Source organism: Schistocerca cancellata, chromosome 7, assembly GCF_023864275.1.
Source record: "Schistocerca cancellata isolate TAMUIC-IGC-003103 chromosome 7, iqSchCanc2.1, whole genome shotgun sequence".
Lineage (NCBI taxonomy): Eukaryota > Metazoa > Arthropoda > Insecta > Orthoptera > Acrididae > Schistocerca > Schistocerca cancellata.
This window is the reverse complement of record NC_064632.1, coordinates 406,644,366-406,668,028: the sequence shown is the minus strand read 5'-3', so window position 1 is coordinate 406,668,028 and position 23,663 is coordinate 406,644,366. Positions and strand designations below refer to the sequence as shown.

Sequence of the window (23,663 nt, the reverse complement as noted above, 5' to 3'; positions counted from 1 at the left end):
TCTCTTCTTGTCTAAACTATTTTTCGTCTACGTTTCACTTCCATACATGGCTACACTCGATACAAATACTTTCAGATACGACTTCCTAACATTTAAATCTAAACTCGACGTTAACAAATTTCTCTTCTTCAGAAACGCTTTCCTTGCCATTGCCATAATTCCCTCAGCATCACCCGACTTAATTCGACTAAATTCCATTATCCTCGTTTTGCTTTTGTTGATGTTCATCTTATACCCTCATTTCAAGACACTGTCCATTCCATTCAACTGCTCTTCCAAGTCCTTTGCTGTCTCTGACAGAATTATAATGTCATCGGCGAACCTCAAAGTTTTTATTTCTTCTCCATGGATTTTAATACCTACTCCAAACTTTTCTTTTGTTTCCTTTATTGCTTGCTCAATATACAGATTGAATAACATCGGGAAGAGGCTACAACGCTGTCTCACTCCCTTCCCAATCACTGCTTCCCTTTCATGTCCCTCGACTCTTATAACTGCCATCTGGTTTCTGTTCAAATTGTAAATAGCCTTTCGCTCCCTGTATTTTACCTCTGCCACCTTCAGAATTTGAAAGAAAGTATTCCAATCAACATTGTCAAAAGCTTTCTCTAAGTCTACAAATGCTAGAAACGTAGGTTTGCCTTTCCTTAATCTTTCTTCTAAGATAAGTCGTAGGGTCAGTATTGCCTCATGTGTTCCAACATTCCTACGGAATCGAAACTGATCTCCCCCGTGGTCCGCTTCTATCAGTTTTTCCATTCGTCTGTAAAGAATTTGCGTAAGTATGTTGCAGCTGTGACTTATTAAACTGATAGTTCGGTAATTTTCACATCTGTCAACACCTGCTTTCTTTGGGATTGGAATTATTATATTCTTGTTGAAGTCTGAGGATATTTCGCCTGTCTCGTACATCTTGCTCACCAGATGGCAGAGTTTTCTCAGGACTGGCTGTCCCAAGGCTGTCAGTAGTTCTAATGGAATGGGATTGGCGATAGAGTTTACCAAAACATGCTTCAGGGACACCGCCTGCTTAGCTGGGTGGTAACGTGCTTTCCTCCCATGCACTCGACCCAGGTTCGATTCCCGGCCGGGGAGGGCATTTTCTCCGCTCGTGGACTGGGTGTTGTGTTGTTCTCATCATAATTTCATCCTCCTCATCGGCCGCAAGTCGCCCAATGGAATAAGACTTGCCCTTGGCGGTCGAACCCGACTGGGACCTACCGGCCAACAACGTCATACGACCATTTCATTTCATCGTGTCTGTGTTGACGTCGGTGGTTGTCACATCGAGTCCTACTTGTAATTAGACCCAGACGACAAGTGGCGGAAGTCAGAGAGCAGTGTCTGTTGCAGAATTTTGCGTGATGTGGGGAAACGGTACGTTTTCGAACATGAGTTGCTGAGCTAAACTTATCTGGTGCCCACTACAAGTCCTCAAACTCTGTATACTGTAGGAAGTAATAATGCTGTAAAACGCCCTTGGAGTCCGTAAGAAGTTACTTTTACGTCTGAAGATTTCTCTCCGTTTGCTAGGAACTTTTCAGTCCAGTCACCCAACTGGTCTGATGTTTCATACGCTTGTTTTTTGTTCATTAGGTGGTAGTGGGGAACTATATGACTTTCTGGAAGTCCAGGAACACAGCATTCACCTCTGTGCCGATATCCACTGCTTTTCCGTGGATAGACAGAGCAAACTGGATTTCACAGGATCTCTGTTTGCAGAATCCGTGTTGATTCCTGCAGAGGAGATTCCAAGTCTTCATAATTGTCCCGAGCGGTCTAGGGTGCTGCAGTCATGGACTGTGCGGCTGGTCCCGGCGGAGGTTCGAGTCCTCCCTCTGGCATGGGAGTGTGTTTATCCTTAGGATAATTTAGGTTAAGTAGTGCGTAAGCTTAGGGACTGATGACCTAAGTAGTTAAGTCCCATAAGATTTCACGGGCACTTGAACATCTTGAACATAATTGTCATAATACGCAAACATGAAACATCTTCCAGAACCATACAACAGGCCGATGTCATCTACATAGGACTCTAGTTGTGTTTGCCTATCCAATGATTCTTTTCTATAACGACCATGACTTGTGATTTTTTCCCAATCACCAGCAACGCTGCACTCCTCCTGCGTCCTAAGGCAAGAGTATGTTCTTTCACGTACTCAATGTAGTATCCTACTGGTGTCCCATCAGTGGCCTCTTCTCCGTTGAGGGGTGTCAGCTGATTTTCTCTCCCGTTTTCACTTATTTCGATATGCGCCGTTTTGATGTTCGCGTGACGATTTCAAGGAGGAATAGCTGTACGCTCTTCCACAGTGAAACAGTTACAGAAGAAACAGTTCAGTATTTCGACTTTTTATCTGCCTGCAGAACACTTTTACTCGATCTGCAGCGTCATGATCAAAACTATGCAGTACTTTTCCACAGAGAACTGCGACGTCGAACAGAGGAGTAGCGTATTACGCAAGTTGGCATCTCGCGTGATATTCGCCATCGACGGGCGTCGTGACCTTGGCGAACGACGCCGATAACCTCTGCAAATAAATACAGGGGAAGCAACGACGCCGGCCAACACCAGCGTCGCTGCTCGGAAGCAGTTGGGTGCTCACTTACGGTCGCCTCCCGCTTTCCTTGTCAGCATCATGGCCACTGCTAAGCTTCTGGTGAGTAAACATCACTTCTCATTCCTCAAAAATGGACTCTTATTCGATGGAAAATGGCATTCGAATTCCCGTTCGCTCACCGAGAACTATTTTTTTCGTCGTTCCCTAAATAATTTAGATGCGTGACAGGATAGATTGTCTGAAAATGGTTTGGTTAATTTCCTGCTCAGAACCTGTCTAGCTTTAACCGGTGCTCCGAAACTAGTGATTTCGCTGTGAGTGGGACTTAAAATATCTACATATTTCTTTCATCCTGTTTTAGTAGTTAGTTACAACTGCAGATATACAGACATTCATAATTCATAATTCGTCAACTCAGATGGTGACAGATACTGTTTACATATTTTTTCCCACCGGATCTATAGCACTCAGTTACAGTGTTAATTGCTTTTTTATTTTAGAAAATTCTGCGATAAATTGTACTGAAAAATCTAGTGTAGTTTATGGAACCAGAGAGCAAGGCTTTCAGGGATCCTCTGTCACACTTCGATAAAGGTGAGTGTAATGGTATATTATTACTATTCTGAAATATGAAATTTTATCTTTTTGATGATTGAGCCGCCTAACCCTTTTGCCTGAGGTCGCTTGAGCTGCAAACAAGAAAGTCATTTTGTGGTAGCTACGGGCCTGGAAACTGTGGAAAGTGAAGCATTTAATTCCCTCCAGAGTTAGGAATCAAGCGCTGATGTTTGCACCAGTGGTAAAGTTGCTAAAGATGTTTGAATGAAAATTCCTTTAATTTAAGTGTAATTGAGTAATGGCAGGCATGATCAGCAGGCATGGAACAAGATAAAATCGTGTAATTCAGCACCAATCGCATTCCTCGACAGTAAAGTAAAAGCAGTATCATAAAGCTATCATAAGTAACACATCAACTGTATGCTACAAGAACTATCCATGACACAAGAAGGCAAAGAAACTCTGTAAGTGAAGCTACTTAATACAGCAACAGAGAAGACTACAAAGTCACTCACCTTCTGAATAACTACAGCAGACTTGACTTTCGTGTGGTACACATTACTCAGCAACATATTGAAATACAACACAAAAATTACAAATCGTGTATAGTTTATGAATATATTTATAATGCCAATCGGTGAATAAATTTACTGGCTCCGGAATCATTAAATATCTTTTGCAGCAATAATGTAAGTTATTAAAAACGATGCGATGTATATTAAAACGTGCACTTTCATATACTTTATATTTATATTAACCTAATGTAGAGGTTGCCGTTGAAAAAAAGACGTCTCCAGAGATCTTGAAGTTAATGTTGTCAACAAATTATAGCAGGAAAGTTTCAGTGATAAAAATATTATTTCAAAGAAAATAAACGGGGCTAATGATTACAAGGTCTGCGAACTACATGAAGCTTAACATGTAAAGTAACTTCGATAGAACCATTATATTAAATTCTGCACATCAATGACTACATCTCCAAACATAAAAGCGCTAAATAATTATGAGTTATTAAATAGATGTTATTTTCATCACAAGAAATTCAAAACTAAAACACACAGTCAAACGTATATTAGATGGCAAAACGCAGAAAACTTTGCCTTTCATGTCATTGCAGCTATTGAAGAGAAAGAAAATGTAATGTATTCTCCCAATTTTAACTTTGTAATGTTTTAATGATATTATCAGGTTACTTAAATTTCACAAATAAAGCTTTCTTTGTGTTGAAGGACACAATAAAATTTTGTTTTTTCAAGAAAATCTTGCAGAAAGCGCTTTAGGCTTAGAAACGTTTAACTGCAGATAACCAATACAAATAGCTTACAAGAAAATTTTTGCTAATAATCTGTCACAGTATAAATAAGTAATAATTAGATACTTAATATCTTTAAAGTGCACTTAAGCAAATAAAGAAATGATTAACTTTATGATAAACTTCAGTGATACTGGAAGTGTAGGAGCTAAAGATATTTGACAAAACTAACTTTAAAAGCAAGGTTTAATTCTTGTTTTTACTCATCTGCAAATTGACAGCTTGCCTTCATGTGAGGGATGAATGTTAATTATATGCAAACTGGTTGGTCCCATATTTCTAAGATACTCCGTCCAAATAACCCTATGAAAAAACTAACAAATTACCTCGTATGATTTGATCGTAGATAACATGAAAAGGGGTATTATTGACAGTCGTATGGCGTGGTTACTATTTAATGGTTTTGGTGAATCCGAAAGTATTTTTATGCCGTGTCCTTGTATGTTTAAGCTGAGATACTGCATTGCTCTTAAAATCTCTCTACTTAAAATATTACATTTAATGTTAGAATATGTTAGCAAATATTAGACATACTTGAAATTGGATGCAGCAGAGTTGCAGTACATTTGAGTATTTGTTCAGTTAGTTGTAGTAATTTGGATATTTGTGGGTAATGGCTCTGCAAAATCCAACATTTTTCTTCCAGACCACAGACATGTATTAGACCCAACTTTGTAGCACACTTTGATACTATTCGAAAGAAGCTACGTAACGTCTAGCCTCAGGTTACGCAACCCTCTTTCAGTCCGCATACTGGGGTCTGTAACACAGAAAACAAAGTATAGTATTGGACTTGTCAAGCCACTGTGAACTGAGTTTCTCTGGCTATAAGCAAGATAAGCTATTATGAAATTTTTTAATTTAACAGATTTTTCATTATTTTTCTCATCCGTATATGAACACTGTTGGATGAAAAATCTACGCTGAGGAAACTGGAGGGATGCTATCTCAGCATTAGAGTACAACCGACGAACACCCATCAAAACGAAGTATATGTTGTTGTTGTTGTTGTTGTTGTTGTTGTGGTCGTGATCTTCAGTCCGAAGACTGGTCTGATGCAGCTCTCCATGCTGCGATATCCTGTGCAAATTTCATCTCCGAATAGCTGTTGAAACCTACATCCTTCTGAATCTGCTTACTGTATTCGTCTCTTGGTCTCCTTTTATGATTTTTAAATCCCCGCAGTTCCCTCAGAGACTAAATTGGTGATACACTGATATCTCAGAATGTGCCCTATCCACCGATCCCTTTTTTGTTAAAATTGTATCACAAATCTCTTTTCTCTCCAGTTTCTCGTTAATCAATCGATCTGCACCTCCAATTTTCGGCATTCTTCTGTAACACCACATTTCAAAAGCTTGTATTCTCTCCTCGTCTAAAGTGTTCGTGGAGGAGGAGGAGATTAGTGTTTAACGTCCCGTCGACAACAAGCTCGGGTGAGGGAAGGATGGGGAAGGAGATCGGCCGTGCCCTTTCAAAGGAACCATCCCGGCATTTGCCTGAAGCGATTTAGGGAAATCACGGAAAACATAAATCAGGATGGCCGGAGACGGGATTGAACCGTCGGCCTCCTGAATGCGAGTCCAGTGTGCTAACCACTGCGCCACCTCGCTCGGTAAATATTCATGTTTCACTACCATACACACTCCATTCAGGTACCTACAGAAAAGACTTCCTAGCAGTTATTAGATGTTAACAAATTTCTCTTCTTTAGAAATGCTTTTCTTACCGTTGCCAGTCTACATTTTATATTGTCTCTATTTTGGTCATCTTCAGTTGTTTTACTGCTCATATAAAAAAGCTAATGTACTAACATTGATCCCACTACATTTTGGCTGTCTGATCCAGGAACAGCTTATGAATATTTTGAATGAAGAAAGTCTCGGTTGCAAAAAGACATCATCAGATTAAATACGATCAGCTAACGAAGTCCCCCCAGCACAACAACAGTTCTGTTCCTGTGCTCTGTGCCGGCCAGGGTGGCCGAGAGGTTCTAGGCGCTACAGTCTGGAACTGCGCTACCGCTACGGTCGCAGGTTCGAATCCTGCCTCGGGCATGGATGTGTGTGATGTCCTTAGGTTAGTTAGGTTTAAGTAGTTCTAAGTTCTAGGGGACTGAGGGCCTCAGAAGTTAAGTCCCGTAGTGCTCAGAGCCAGCCTTGTGCTGTGTACACCATGCTGAGCCTGCTTTAGTACAAATAGGGTCCTTCTTGTATCTGGTAAGGAATTTCACGAATGGACGTTACATCCAGACCCTGCTTGTATTTAATGCCCTTGAGCGCCAATTGACATTTATCCTACTTCATTTTCACATAATCTTATGAGCCCGCATCTCGTGGTCGGGCGGTAGCGTTCTCGCTTCCCACGCCCGGGTTCCCGGGTTCGATTCCCGGCGGGGTCAGGGATTTTCTCTGCCTCGTGATGGCTGGGTGTTGTGTGCTATCCTTAGGTTAGTTAGGTTTAAGTAGTTCTAAGTTCTAGGGGACTTATGACCACAGCAGTTGCGTCCCATAGTGCTCAGAGCCATTTGAACCATTTAATCTGATGATGCCTCGCAAAGGGGAAACGCGTAAAAACAACTTTTCAACCGAGACTGTTTTCTTCGGCATTAATCTATTACTTTTAGTGTCTCATTTTCTAACCTAATTGCCGCAGTATCCTGCATTTAATTCGACTAAATTCCATTATCCTCGTTTCGCTTTTGTTAAAGTTCATCATACATCCTCCTTTCAACACAATGTCCTTTACGTTCAGTTGTTCTTTCCAGAGTTTAGGTACGAAATAATCATTACGACTGACACATGTATTACAAATACTACGTAGCCAATATTTGAACGAAGGCCGTAAAGATTGTAAGGGTCTTCATACAGACTTAATGATACGTCTATCTGAGAGGAATTTCATTTTTTGTACGCGAGTTGTGTTTCGTATTGACTGGGTAGGAGAATGACTTTCTCTCCAAAAGGGAAATGCCATCAGGTGAGGTGGAAGATAAGGCCACGCTAACCGTGGTTTGTTTTTGTTCACAGTCGCAGCCTCTGATCGACCCCTCTGAGGTACTCAGGCCGGAGCCGCTGCACGCGGGGAAGCCGGTCTCGCAGTTCCGCGACTACACCATCGACGAGAGTGACCCCGTCAAGGAGCGCGTGCGCAGACTCTACCACGTCATGCACACTCACCAGACCGTGGATTTCGTCAGGAGTGAGTATCTGGTGTATCTCGCCCGAAGTACTTAATATTGGGTTATGTAGAGCTTGCCACTGGGGCGAGACTGCTATTCACTGAAATACCTCCCTACCACCCTTATGTCAACATATAACGCATGTAATTGAGAGCGACAGATCGTAATGAGCTTGAATACTACTCATCTTTGAATTCAAAAACTGTAGCAGTGAAAAAATGGTTCAAATGGCTCTGAGCACTATGGGACTTAACTTCTAAGGTCATCAGTACCCTAGAACTTAGAACTACTTAAACCTAACTAACCTAAAGATATCACACACATCCATGCCCGAGGCAGGATTCGAACCTGCGACCGTTGCGGCCGCGCGGTTCCAGACTGTAGCGCCTTTAACCGCTTGGCCACCACGGCCGGCTGTAGCAGTGAAGAGGAGGAAGATATTCTCATTAACGATTGCACACATTTTATAATCCTTTGGGTCAAAAAAGTAAGGTACTCATGGCTTTAAATTCTAATTAATGTTTGCTCGATTTCCTGTTGAACGATTTTGACGAAGTATCGTAGTTCATTCGTCGGCGTTCCTGCAACCTCGTGCAGAAGCTACATAAAAATGATTATTGTCATCTTCGTAGACCGCCTGGAGTCTGCACATGTGCTGATACGGTGCTTGCCTAAGTTAAAGACCGTAGAAATGTAAAAAAAAAAAAAAAGTATTATGACCATTTTTGAAGACTCGAACCATTCACCCACTTTTAAAAAACTGAAAGAATTCGACCTCTGGAAGGTTTGCGTAGTAATTTATTACGTCAACGATCGCTTAGATACATAAGAATCATTCACATTACGGGTTTCGTTAAATATTGGCATCTTGAGATGTGCTTAAGCCACGTAAACTTATACAAACAAACAAACGTAGTTAGTCACTTTGAATGTCATAAAGTCGTTTAATATTTGTGTTGTGGGTTGGCAGGAGAGCCAACACCGGTTTACTAGAGGAAGCCGAAAGGCACGCGTTTTAGCTCACGCAGGCTGGCGTGAGGTCTGGAACAGGACAAGGAAATTAGACATTAGAAAAAACGGACGTAGCTGGTGGAATACTTAACTTTAATCCATAAATGGTGAACATCGCTCTTGACGGTACATTATTCATAATCTCAATAGTAACTGGTAATGGCGCCTTGCTAGGTCGTAGCAAATGACGTAGCTGAAGGCTATGCTAATCGTCTCGGCAAATGAGAGCGTATTTTGTCAGTGAACCATCGCTAGAAAAGTCGGTTGTACAACTGGGCGAGTGCTAGGAAGTCTCTCTAGACCTGCCGTGTGGCGGCGCTCGGTCTGCAATCACTGATAGTGGCGACACGCGGGTCCGAAGTATACTAACGGACCGTGGCCGATTTAAAGGGTACCACCTAGCAAGTGTGGTGTCTGGCGGTGACACCACAATTTGAATAAGTGTACTTATCGTCGTATGATAAAAGACTGAAATTACAATAAACTTTCGCGTTGTTGCATGTGGTTGTTGAAGAGAAGAATTGGGGGGGGGGGGGGTTGTATGAGAGGGAAAAGCTATTCGAAGTGGGAGTGTAACAGCGTAATCTGCTGTAACACCTTATAATTTCTATGTATATCAAGTAAATGCCTACACACAAATTTAAGTGGAAGGAAAATTTTCGAAAAAACATTTAAAGGTAAATGCAAACGCAAACGATCGTCATATCTTAAAGTCATACTAAAATCACAGCCCTTGCACCCTCATTTAACATTCAATACCAAATTTCTAAAATATGCACTCATAAAAACTTTCTCATGTGTCTAACTGGATAATTAACAGGACCATGATGAGGTACATTTCATAAATTCATGTATCATGAATCAAGAAAGTAAGCACGGAAAGTTCATAATTACAAAAAATTACAAACGTTATCTGTATGGAAAAAAAGAGAGAGGGAGAGTGCAAACAAATGTCACTGAAAGCAGTTGAAACGAAATTATAATAAATCTGATATTAATCATTAATCACCGGCGAGTTGTGAGAACAAGTACACCTCTCTGCCCTCAGCAGTGGGTTCATCTTGCCCCAGGCAGTAGAAGACCGTCAGCAGACTCGTTAGCGTTCGATCGTAGGTCACTGAAACAAAGGACTGGTCGTTGCGAAACTTTTGAGTTTGACACGATTCGTCTACAGATGATTAGAAAGTTTCCTGAAATAGTACTTGGCCCCGAAGTTTAACACTGCTGTTCTGTTCTCTGTTACTATAGAACTGTACTGTTCGAGACAGTATGAGCCGACGCTCAAATAGTGCATAAAACTTCTAATAACGAATATTTTTCTTACAGTTTTTGACTTAATTACATTTTGTATATCACTGAATATAATAACAATAATTACAGCTGTTCTGTTCTCTGTTACTATACAACCGTACTGTTCGAGACAGTATGAGCCGACACTCAAATAGTGCAAAAAACGTCTACTAACATACATTTTTCTTATAGTTTTTGACTTAATTATATTTTGTATATCACTGAATAGAATTAGAATAATTATTACTACAACAGTACTAGATATTAGTAATATTATTATTACACCAAATTATTATTACATCCACAACATTATGTAAGAAAGTTTCTTATTTTACTATATACATATGTCGAATTTGAAACAACAGTTTTCAATAACGCATTCTTCATACAAAACGTTAGATTATCTTTCTTTGTTTTCTTACTTCAGTGGCTGCAGTTCGAACAAAATGTTGTGGAAAAGTTGAAGGATCACCAGTTGGTTTCTCACTTTCATGTATATGAACCTGATAGCTGATCAATTGTGTCTACAGCCCCTTTCGCTGAATTATAATCCAAACCCGCTTTACGTTTTTATCGGCCCTCTCACTGATTTCGTTATCTTGGTGGAGTGTGCTGATTAATGAAACATTTCTATTTCCCTTAGGAATATAACTGACCTCAGTAGTGTAATTTCTGAATTAGGATACAGATCTATGACCTTCCTTGTTGGTCTATTTAGTGGAAGCTCTGATTCTCCTCAGCAGCTCATCATTCCCTGATTTTTTTCTGGTGGCGCTCCATTCTCCTCTCCTGTATAAATTTGGGGTTTCAGTACATATTGAATATTTTCTGTCACAAGCAGTCCGCGTCCTTATCACTTATTTTGCCGGTGTGCTTGTGATAGACTGTTTGAATAGACAGCGAGCTCTTAATGTTACTAACAGCTCGTCAACAGTTAAATTTTCTCGCATTTTGTAGTGTTTGGGAAAAGCTTCTACTCACTTCTCGCAAACACTACGAGTTACAGCGAGGTTATACCGAGTAACTAATGGAATACTAAAGCGGAAGTGAGCTTCATGGTGCAAATTGGCTAGAGTAATGTATCAGTCGTCAGGAAACGTTCTATGAAATCAAGGAATCGACTATTTGGTAATGGAAAGAAGTATGTGTGTGAGGTGGAGGAATGGGAGGCGGAGGGGAGTGTTCAAAATTGTAGAGAGAGACGAAGTCTTGAATACAATAAGCACGTTGAAATCGATGTCGGCTGGAGTAGGTATGCAGAGAAAAAGACAAGTTAGAGTGGAGAGCTGTATCCTCCCAGTCTTCCGAGTGAAGACCGCAACAGTAATATGTTATAAGATGGTGGCTGCATGGTAAGTATAATAAATGATAATTTAAAGAAACGGCTTCCTTTTTGGAACACAGTGAACTATTTTTCATGCAGGCACCCTTAAAATTTTGGAATAAAACACAAGGAAGTGCATTCAGTTTCGTTAACAATGAAAATTGCACGCCAGTTCCAGTTTTGTGGGGATGAAAATGCTTTTCGTCACAGGCATTTCTACCGACTACTCATGAGTGTGGTGTCGTCGAAAGTCACTGAAGTCACTCACATTTTGCTAGTTATGTTCTAATATTCAATCTGTTTAATTGTCAGTAGTACTCAGCTATGACAAGAGAAACGGAAGTGTTAAATGTCGGCGTTGGCTGGTAAGGGCGGCGGATCTTACCACGGTCTGATGTCCAGGTCGGCACGAGAAGTGGCGCAAGTTCGACAAGTTCCGCGCCCCCATTCTGGAGGCCCTCGACACGCTGAACAAGCTGGTGGACGAGAGCGACCCTGACGTCGACGTGCCCAACATCGTGCACGCCTACCAGACGGCCGAGCGCATCCGTGAAGACTACCCGGACTGCGAGTGGCTACAGCTCACCGGACTCATACACGACCTGGGCAAGGTGCGTCTAGCTCGCTGACTTGTGTTTTGTATGAAATCACATGAGGCTAGCACTGCCTTCAGGTGTTGTTTAACTGTCAGTGGTTGCCAAGTGGCTTTCCCAGAGCGTCCTTTTAGCCTTGTAGCTTCCCAACCCTAAGGCTGAGCGATCATTGGAACCGTTTTCTCCGACTAGTTGGACGGCGGTGTACGGCCACACGCGGCCGACTAATCCCATGGCATTTAGCGACATTGGAACGCTGCGCTGCACATGACCAAGTGACATACTGACGGACGGGTCACAGCGAAATGCGATTGGTCGGACCTAGTTGGACATATATGTGTATTTTGTACTTAATTACCAACTATGGACGTAAAGAAGATTATAGATCTTGTGAGTGAGAATAGGCCACAGCACTGACGAAACTGAAACGTTCCCTATGCCGACCGCGGCATTCTTAAACGAAATATTTTATCTCATCCTCATTTACTATATGTAAGTATTATAACGAGCTGTCCATTTTTACATATTTTTCGTAAAGTATGTTGTAATATAATTCAGGAATGTTATCACAATTTTAACTCCGTACAGTTTTTTTCCCTTTCGAGATCATTAAATGTGTGTAGAACTTTCTTAAATGTTAAAGCCAAACGTTCCCTGAAATTGGACCATTTCGCAGTTCCCTGCTGAGTAGCTGTGAGGATGTTCTGAAACGTTACAACGTTCATCCTATAGTAGCTGAAAATTTTTCCGTGTCTCTTTTCAGTTATTCATGTAAGTGATGAAATTTTCCTGATCTGCTTCGTCTACTTTGTACGGAACTTCCCAGAATTCCCTTCGCTTTAGTCTGGTTCTTTTCCTCGTGAGGAAAGTGCAAATGCCCATCCCTTGCTCAATAAAGCAGTTAAGCTGCCTAGCGACCGACTGACTGCCAGGGTCATGTCAGGTGTTGCTTGGCTGCAGTGGACGAGTTTCATGTTTCATCGGTCGTAAGACGATGCGGACTACCTGTTTGTCAGACGCCTAATGGCCTAGTCTGTAAGTGATGCTCTTCTACATTGTTGTCGCTTGCCTCTTCATTGCATCATACTGGTGCATCCTACATCATCTGTGAGTTGCCTTGTAATACGGATTACCCCTGAGATTCTTTTCTTCTTCAGATATCCCAGTTATGACCTGACGAAACTACAATCATCCAGTCGCAAGTGTTGGTACTTTCTCTGGGAGATAGCTGATAGGAACCACAACATATGAAAAATTAGTTCACTTTATTACAAGAATCATAAAAAGATTTACTTAACTTTACACAATCCATTTCCATAGGAATGTGTCGAATATTGATGATAATAATGCTGTGGCTAGGTCAGGAGCACCAACCGCAGGGAGCCTGCAAGTATTTTTGTTTGACATCACTTCGGCGACCTGGGTGTCGATGGGGATGAGATAATGATGAAGACAAACACAACATCGAGTCCCCGAGGGGGAGACTCTGAGAATCGAACCTGGGCACCTCACATGGCATTTTGCCAAACTGACCATTCAGTTATGGAGGCGGACGTAGTGTGTCGCATATTTACAGTTGTCTTTGACAGTAAAACATCACTTAATACATACAATTACAAACGCTTCTCTCAAAGTTTAAGTTCAACATTTACAAAAGAATAGGTCCATTTCATTCTTGAATATCACCAGTGTCCTAACCAGACGATGCTGACTAGTTCACCAGACGTCATTAACAGGGGCAGAGTGCTTCTATGCTCAGCTCTACATCGACCTTGGAGCAATGGCACTGCGGTGCTGAGACGAAGAGGACGCGTCTTGAGGAGCGCCTTCCATCCATCATTGCGAATTGCGGCATCACTAATGTCTGTGGTGTCAGTACGTGTTGCCGACTCTGTTGTGACACTATGATCTTTGGACGATATCACAATCCGAATCCCCTACTATGGTTTTCATTAACGGTTCATGCGTAATATGTGTCTAAACTTCCTAGCTCTTTAAAGCATTCATTTTTTTATTATGTATTTGTTCTCGCTGAATCGTTGCAGGACGTCTTAATTATTTAATCATCGTTCTCCTGCAACACCATATTTCAAATGCTTATGATCATTTCATTTCAAAGTTAACCACATTTATCAGCGATTTCGCAAACAGCGTTTCATGAATATTTTTTTGTGGCCTTAAGATCAATGTTTTTGGATAATACAAATTCTTTATTTTTAGGAAACGACAATTCTGACTGCAAAATACTACTATACTACTATGTCGATCTTGCTGCTTCTTTCTTGATATGTTCTACTTTTGAAATAGGAAAGAAGTAGTCTACATGTTGAAAAAGAGTTATGTCCCCTCTTGCACAAACCATTAACTTAGTTTTCTTTTTGTTTACGTGCGAGGGCCATTCAATAAGTAATGCTGCCTTTTTTTGTTGAAAGCAGGTTGGTTTTACTCGGGTTTGCAAAACACCATATACTCCCTCACTCTTTTGGCTACAAACCCAGACAGCCTTACGTCACCTTACTGGCAGAGCCCGTATGCTTGCCTAGGACCACTCTACTGGTCGATTTCGGAGCCAACGTCTTGCTGCATCATTAACCTCACCATCATCCTTGAATTGGTTTCTGCGAAGTGCATCCTTCATTGGGCCAAACAGATGGCAATAGGAAAGTGCGAGATCTGGGCTGTAGGGTGGCCGAGGACGAACAGTCGCTTATTCAGATTTGATCATTGCACGATGAGGGAGGACATCAAACAGAATATGCCCTTCAGAGTTCCAGAAAGGTGAGTGGGGCTTTTGTACTTTGTTTTGGAGGAGAGGTTGTGTGGCGGCACTCCATGGATTGCCGTTTTGTTTCTGGTTCGAAGCGATGAACCCATGTTTCATCGCCTGTGACGATGTTCGACAAAAAATTGTCACGATCAGCCACGGAAGGTGCGAACAGTTCCGCAAAATGGTTGCTCTTTATACTCCTCTATTAGGCGCCGAGAAACCCCGTCGCACATACCTTTGAGTACCCCATCTGGTGCACGAGTGTGTCAGCACTAACAACAGATGTCCAGTTGAGCAGCGAGATGTTTGATTGTGGTTCGGTGATCACCTCGAATCAGAGCGTCCGACCTTGTTGCGATGATGGCAGCTGCCTAGCCCAACGACTCACTACCACTGTCTGTTCACTGCCAGGTCTTCGTAGACATTCTGCAAGCGCCAATGAATATCTGCGTTGCTCCAGTTATCCGCCAAAAGGAACTGAATGACAGCTCTCTGCTTGGAACGCTCCACCTTTACAGGCGCCATTCTGAAGGCAACTTATAGCGGTTCCACATATCGCAACTTCATGATACTACAAGTGGGGAAGCGGAAATATTCCACGAGACCGAGAATAAAATTATTGCATTGCTTAATGAACGAGCACATACATATTATAATCAGCAACCGGCTCCCGTTCAATTTCATTAAATATCCGACCCAGTCCCTGCTCGACGGGGCGTTAAACTCTAATTTTCATTCGTTCATTCCTTCCTTCAGTTCCTCCTCACGCTCGGCTATTACAGTCACGCACTCAGCGAAATGTATGATGCTAATTTCCTGACAAGTAACGAGATAAGGCTGTATTTTTCAAACTGGATCTTCAATCTAGAAATCAGGTATCAGGGGTGACAATGAACAACACCTTTCATGATTTTGGATTGTTTTACCATTCCGCTACAGCTATTACAGTGTACATAATGAATTACATCTGCATCTCTCTACCGGATACCAAAGCGCCTAAGTACAACATTTTCTTCTGTTACACATTATCAATAAACCTTATGTTTTTATTCTTATCATTTAACTAATAACATTTAGTTCAACTGTAACAAGGAGGTACACACGTTGGAAGAACGCGGTCAGCGATACACAAAAGTTGCGCTACATAAAACCTCTATTAAAAAAACCGCTATAGTATTATAGAAGATGAGATTCACACATTTTCCAACACGGGCTGTGGTAGGTTTTATCGCCGTGTCACTGAATGCGATCTACTAGTTGATGGTAGTTAACTGCGAAAGGGGAGAGAAAAGGAGAAGGAAAGAAACAGGAATAAACGGAAACGCTTAGAAAAACATGAATATAAATTACTTGGCGCTTCCAAGGGTTAATAAAGGTATCTAGATTCACACATGATGACCACTCGTTCACACTGGATGCGAGATATTTTTTTCTGCCATAGTTCTGCCTTGTCACTACGTCATCGTTTACCCAAATATATCAGGCAAAGTCATGTATGCTATACTATGAACCGTGTAATACCTATTCTGCGTAATTTCGTGTTTTAATTGGGTACTGAGTTCCTGGGGCGAAGATACGAAACCAGCGTGGCCCATACCATCTGTTCTGTGGAAAACCACCGGCTGCTGTATCAGGCTAGAGATCTTTACTACGTTTCGCGTTTTGAAACTTAGTCTCGTATACACTGTATTGACAGCTGGTATGCTACTCTACCATACAGCAGATCAGCGTAGACAGAGAAGATTGAGAAATAAAGTTTCTTGGAGAACGTACGTCTCATACAAAAAGAAACCCTGATTAACGCTGAAACAGAAGAGACGTTATGAAATGGAGTCATATTCGTGAGGACGGAGGTTTAATTCTCCGCCCGGCAGTCAAGATTTAGGTTTCCTGTGACCCCCACAAATCACCTACGGTGAATATTGCGATGTTTCCTTTGAAACGGCAGGGTCAGTTTACGCCCATATACTTCCCTGATTCGAGTTTATGGTCCGTCTTTAATGATTCCTTCGTCGACGGGACTTAAAGCAAAACCTTCTTTGTGATTAATTCTGGGTAAGTAATTTCATTAAGTCCATCACCAGTCTGAGAAATAGTACATGGATGAACAAATCGAAATAATTTACTTACATTCAGACAAGTTTGGGAGAGCTGTATAAGGCCCTCTCGGTTAAACGTACTGCTTATATTTTCTATTAAACTCTCTGGGGAGCCACATGTGGTTTGATCACAGCCTATACGCCATATTCTTTAATGCATTTACTTCGTATCTACTGTTGATCACAGCCATTTTTAACCTTGTAGCCGACATGGAGCAATGGTTATACCCTTCTCAAAAGATGCTCTGATGTTGAATAGTGGAATACCGTATTAAAAAGTTTCATTACAGAGAGCAGGGTCATTAACAGCAAATTCGGATAACGACGCGTCAAGCCTTGCTTGATCAGAATGAAGGTAACCGGCATTTCCGGTTCGTCTTCCGAAAAAGTAAAGTGTTTCTTTCGTTTCAGTTTATGGCGTTCTACGATGAGCCCCAGTGGGCCGTCGTAGGCGATACTTTCCCAGTGGGCTGCGCCTGGGCCGACTCCATCGTCTACAGGGACACCAGCTTCGTCGACAACCCGGACGGCAAGGACCCACGATACAAGTACGTAATTCACATATCAAAACTTCCATATATTACTGAAGGAATTATTTCTTTCGAATTGATATCTCCCAACCAGCAAACATTACATTCCTGTTGATTGAGATTATCGGTGCACGAAGCTCTGTTTAGGATTCTGTCTTCAGGAACTGGGCAACAATGATAATATGAAAAAGTGCTTGAAACGGGCAAATTGACATAGGAATACTTCTTGCGTCCGTCATGTATCTGTACTTTGTTCGGTATTCTACCCCAGCTGTCTTTGTTAATTAGAAACAAATACCTTGATGACAGTGAAAAAACCTATTGTGCGTAGTCACCAAGAAGTGTAACACAAAGCAGAGTGTAGCGCAACAAAATAAACCCGAGACACAAACAACCAGTACTGAATGTGATCTTGTGGGTGATGAGTAAAGTGAGGATTACTGTTGTCATCAGCAGGCACCGTGAATGAATGGAGCATGCTTATTTCCATACAACACACACTGTGGGTTCCTGTTGTTGAGGTCGTCAGTCGTAAGGGTGGATGTTGCAAAACTCCACACTACACCACCTTGTGCAAGCTTCATCATCTCAGAATTACTGAAGCTTGCACCCATTTTGATACGATTGATTCATTCATTGCTAGGTCTCCCTCTACAGTTTTAGCCCCCACCCTTCTCTCGAATACTATACAGAAGACTCATTGACATCTCGGGTCGTGTTTGTCATCCAGTCCCTTCTTTTGGTCAACATGTGTCACAAATTTCCTTTCTCCTCATGTCTATTTAGTATTTCCTCATCAGGACCTCAATCCACCTATCTATTCTTCAACATCTCATTTCAAAAGCTTCTATTATCTTCTTGTCTGAGCTGTTTTCCCTTCACGTTTTAGCTTCATGATTGAACCATAATAAAATTGAATACAGAATGTTGTTGGCAAACCTTATTTTTTCCACAGCGAACTGATTTGTGTCAGCGCTTTTCAAATCCTTAAAAGCTACAACGAAGAGATGAAGGTTAGAATTTAAACTTTGATATTAAATGCGTATCTTGTACGAAGAAAGCCATTACAGCTTCTTCTTGGTCTTTGCAAAGTGTCTTTGAGTATGGTTTGCACAAAAGCTTGTTGGTTTCATTTTATCATCTCAACAACACTCTTACCACAACACAGAACCGACTTCCTACCAATGACGAACAAGCCAGGAAGGATAATAGTAATACACACATAAAAGGAAATTTTGACATTAACGAAAGCATGACTTTTTGGGAATCTTTCCTGGAGTTAATCTGTGAGTTTATTAGATAATATCTTAATGTCAGTCACTTCAAATGGAGCTGCATGAGATAACAAATTCTTAAACAAATTTAATATACAAAAAATAATTCTTGCTAAAAAGTAAAAAAAAAAAAATAATATTATTCCTCCTAGATTACAGTTTAAACGCATATCTTGTATATAAATACAAATAATCATTTCATTTATATTATTGAAATTATGAGGGATCCGCAAAAAATGATTCTGGCAGTTGATCCTTATTGGGTCACATGGTAAATTTAGGGGACGCGTCGAGTTGTTCACTAAATGGTGACTGTATCACTAACGAGTTCCATTACAAAGGCTACGTGCCAGACAAACACTTTCAGAAAAGACTTTCTTACACTGATATTTGTATCCGATTTTAACAAATTTCTGCTCTTCAAAAATGTTTTTCTTGCCATTGCCACTCTACATTTTATATCCCTAATCGCCATACACAGCGCATACCGTCATCACTTACACATTTGCGCGGATTTTTTACAGTGGAGTAAAAAGGCCAGGACGGACAGCGTTAAAAAATCAAACAAAGTGTAATATGTCGCATCTCTTCCACCTGCGACAGTCTGTTTAGTTTCGTGGTTGTGACGTAGTGTTTCCTGTAATATTTTTCATTAATGCTTCTTTCGATATCGGATAGGCGCTCACTCCAACGAATGTATCTGTGCTGATGACTCATTTTTATTTGTCATTTACAGGAAAACACACACACACACACACACCCTCAAGCAGAAGATATTCATCCCTTATTGATCTGGTTTCAGTCGTAGCGAGTGGATACAAACCAGAAGCGCGCTAGATTTTGTATACCATTTTGCTCGATACAGTCGCGAATCGACAAAAAAATCATGTTAAGCTATTTTCCAACATCATCTAAAACTTGATGTTATTATATATCCAAAAGGAGTAACACCAACCAGAAAGTGAAAAGAGAAATGAGGAATACAGTACAAAACCGAAAATAGTGAAGCTTCAGATTTTCAGAGAGCGAGGAAAGATTTTTAAAAATTACAATCTCTGTAGCTAGCCACTGGAGACAACAGTTACCTCATACCAAATTAATCAGAAAATATCCCAAAAAATGTGTTGATGAAATATAAAATATGTTCAGTTATAATTTGGTAAACTGGGATGTGTACAGAGGAGGTTAGAGCAGAGGAACTAACCATTGGTGGATCAAAACTAGACATAGTTGTCTCACTGGGAATTCCGCGATCGTTCAATAAGTAAAATATGGAGTTTCAGTCTTCGATCGCTATTCTTTATTTTCAATTACCGGTTTCGGGCTAGCTGCCCATCTTCAGATCATATGTTGTAGTTACAGAGTAACTTGTCCGTACAGAACACACTGTTCACTGTCATAAGTAAACATGACAGTGAACAGTGTGTTCTGTACGGACAAGTTACTTTGTAACTACAACATATGATCTGAAGATGGGCAGCTAGCCCGAAACCGGTAATTGAAAATAAAGAATAGCGATCGAAGACTGAAACTCCATATTTTACATTGGTGGATCCTTTAATGGTGTAGAAACCCATGAAATGTGTCCCATTGATAGGAGAATTAGGAGAACTTTTTTCGCCTTAGTGGCCCAAGGGAAGTAAGCTATAGCTTAGTTGTAGGATACATACAGCCCAATTTCATGTTGTTGTCCGTGACTTCCAGTGAGTCTTCTCGCCGCTGGTATATGACTATCTGGGCGGCTTGGTGACAGTTTATAGCAGAACGGCTGTCACACGTATTAATTCGTTTCCCGGAATTATCACAATTCTTATTTGTAAAATATCCCGGTACACATCAAGTAGACGCCTCATTTTGAACGATTTTTTAATGAACATGGATGTGCTAAGTGGTCTAGACTTACTTATTTGTTAAGCACAACCACTGCTTAGCAATATCTCAGAAACAGGGAAATATTTATTAATTACAGTGTTCATTAGAGAGTAAAATTTTCTATGTTAAATGGTGAATCATGTTCTGCACACTATTATCACTGAATTGAAAAAAAAGAAAGGAAAAGGAAACGTAGTTTTCATTTTCCCACAGAGAGCTGAACTTGCCTGCTGGGCAGTATTTGCTTTGCTTCTCACGTGCTGTCGTCTTTTACAGCACCAAGTACGGCATGTACAAACCGCACTGTGGACTGGACAACGTGCTGATGTCGTGGGGCCATGACGAGTACATGTACCACGCCCTCAGGCACAATGGCTCCAAGCTGCCAGAAATAGCGCACAAAGTCATCCGCTTCCACTCTTTCTACCCGTGGCACTCGGGCGGAGACTACATGCACCTCTGCAACGAGGATGACATGGAAACCCTCAAGTGGGTTAAGGTGTTCAAGTAAGTAGCATTTATTACCCTCTAAAACTACTATTGTAATAATCCAGTCATAGCTTCATATTGTTATTTCAGTTGATAGTTTTTAGATTGGCTAACTTATGCTCCAAACAGTTTTTTGTATCATTGTGTTCTGTAAGCATTTCTCATTACCTATACTGTAAGTGGTAGTCGTATAGTCTTCCCTTGTTTTACGCATGGCTACAGGTATAATTGATTATCACATTAAATACTTCTAGATGTGTTAAAGAATTTACAACACCTTCTTTCTTCCAATAAGACGTCTTCAGTGTGCTATTCCAAAAGTATTGAATTATATTACAAAATATAGTTCATCACAACACAGTGTGAGTGAGCCGGTTTTCTTACCAAGGGAATACACGAGAACAATACTCACAACAGGACCTTGTCCGTTAAATAAATGTGATGTTCATCCCAACCTTCAATTACGTAATTTCTTTATTTATATGGCAACGCATAGGTCCTGGTTTTATTTCCTGAATACAAAATACAAGCAGTTTAAGTGTAGGTACAAGTTAATGACAGTAAAACTACAGAATACCTGAAATATGGCCCAAAATATCGGTGTAGAGGCGGATGTGTACCCTCTGTATGTTTTTGTGTATCTTCCGATGAATTAGAAATCCGAATAAGGTAATGAAGGTTCACCCTGCATGTTTCTAACAAGTCATTCGTAATGCCCCACTGCACTGTCATCAGGAAAGACGCCACCACAATTTGCGGTCAGTTCGAACATCGTTAGATACGTTCACTGTTCAAGCATAATTCCGTACTAGGAAATAGACATGCATTTATCAAGAGTCAAAACGGGTCCCATTTTCTCTATCTAAATATCCTCAGCACCTTGGAATCGTTTCTAATATCTTTCACCGAACACGACACCCTGTGGACTGATATCCTCATTTTTTTATGGTAACACGGCCACTATCAGTCATATAATGGAATGCGGAGAGAGTGGAGTAGAAATTTGGTCTGTAACCGCCTCCGTAGCAGAGGTCACCAATGTACGCCTGTGTGGTTGCGCTGGATTCGAAATCCGGCTGCGAAATGAATTTGTACAATTAACATGAAGCCGGTACTGTAAAGAGAGCAGTTGACGTAAAGTTCTTGATCTTCACGCTTTGCACCAATGTTCTGGAAACAGTCGCAAATATCTAGTAACGTTTCACCAAGTGAGGGTATGTGATGACGATCTCTGCATGAGATGGGTACGTTAAGCTCGATGTTCCGCTTCATAGTTCAGTGACACTTGGTTTCACTCTCTCCATTCTCTCATCATCATCATCATACAAGCATGTCATCGTTGGTATACTGGAAACGGAATAGCAGTGAACAAATCTGTCCAACAGACAGATGTAGCAGGGTAATACTATTGACTGATGTACTGCGGAGTACACTCGAGTGGTAGACTTTTTATTGCACTCCTGACCCCTGTCTCCTTTACACATTACAGTACTGCTATCTTCAGTTGCCATCCTTTTGAGTTGATTCAAGTCACAGTATTCTTAACAAAGATAGTCCTAACATGGGAGAAGAGCATATGTCCGAGAGATCGTAACACCGGTCTTTTGCGTCCTTTGTTACCGATTAATTTATTTGTCTCCTCATTTAAACTGTTTCTCTCATTACCTATCGACAGAATTATGAATTATGTTATCATCATGGCGTACAAGGCTGAAAAAAAATTAATCACGAAATTTACAAGGTTTTGGTGTAATCAACTTACAGCAATCTTGCAATGAATCGTACATTTAGTCAGTAATTATAAGAACATCATTGGTAATAAATGTGGTATTTAAAGCAAAACATTGTCATTTTTGTACTAAAAATTCATTTAATTATAAAAAAGCGCTTCATCCCACCCCAAAACGTGAATGTCAAATTTAAGATGAATCTAACTCTTACCAAGTTTGAACGAATGACCTCATGTCACCTGAATGAGTTTCTAATGTGCAAAACATATAGTTGCCAGTGCACTGACTAAGTGTCTTTTGTCGTCTCTTGCAGCAAGTACGACCTGTACACGAAGAGCGACGAGACGCCAGACATTGAGGCGCTGAAGCCGTACTACCAGGGCCTCATTGACAAGTACCTGCCTGGAAGCCTCAGCTGGTAGTGTTCCACACCCCTCACGGCTTTCCGAACTGTTCGTGAAGTGTGGCCAAATGCTGTTTTTTCTCATTGTGCGTATATGTGTCTGGAAATGTTATCATAGCACAACCTGAATGATTCACCAATGTACAGTTTCTCAATAGATTCACATTCATTATGTAAGTAAATATTTTCATTAATTGTAAGTCTATATGTCTGTATTCAATAAATTTTTAAGCGTAAAACCGGTTACTTTTTCTGTTGTCCATTTCTTCCTGATGGCACATGAAAGTAAATGGATTTCTAGGAATCGCACTGATGATGACGATCCCTATCACGATGGGGCATCGAGGTATTGACCTCATATTGCAACGAAGATGATATCAAACCTTTTTCAATTCATCAGTTCCATAGCTCACGTATAATATGAGTTGGGAGGATCGCTTGAAAAGATGGTCAATTTAAGACAGTGTTTGGTTTATATGAAACTATATGGTAGCTACAAGTCAAGCTTCGATATCAACCAAACAAAGCAGAATTCGATGATCACTATCCCCCCACCTTGTTGACATGTTAGTTTGTTAGTAGTTCATTCTCATATCATTGTACTACAATAACAGACATGTCAACACAACCTGAACAAACAAAACAGTTCAAACACATTTAAAAATTAGCGAA

General features: G+C 40.8%; 1 protein-coding gene across 1 annotated transcript; it reads left to right on the top strand.

The window, feature by feature from the left end:
• Positions 1-2,568: 2,568 nt before the first annotated feature.
• LOC126092127 (inositol oxygenase-like) lies at positions 2,569-23,230 on the top strand. Its single transcript, XM_049907568.1, has 6 exons — positions 2,569-2,657; positions 7,458-7,629; positions 11,637-11,845; positions 17,105-17,241; positions 20,646-20,876; positions 22,902-23,230. Exons 1-6 carry the CDS (start codon positions 2,637-2,639, stop codon positions 23,008-23,010), a joined length of 879 nt encoding a protein of 292 aa, XP_049763525.1. The 5' UTR covers positions 2,569-2,636; the 3' UTR covers positions 23,011-23,230.
• Positions 23,231-23,663: the final 433 nt, after the last annotated feature.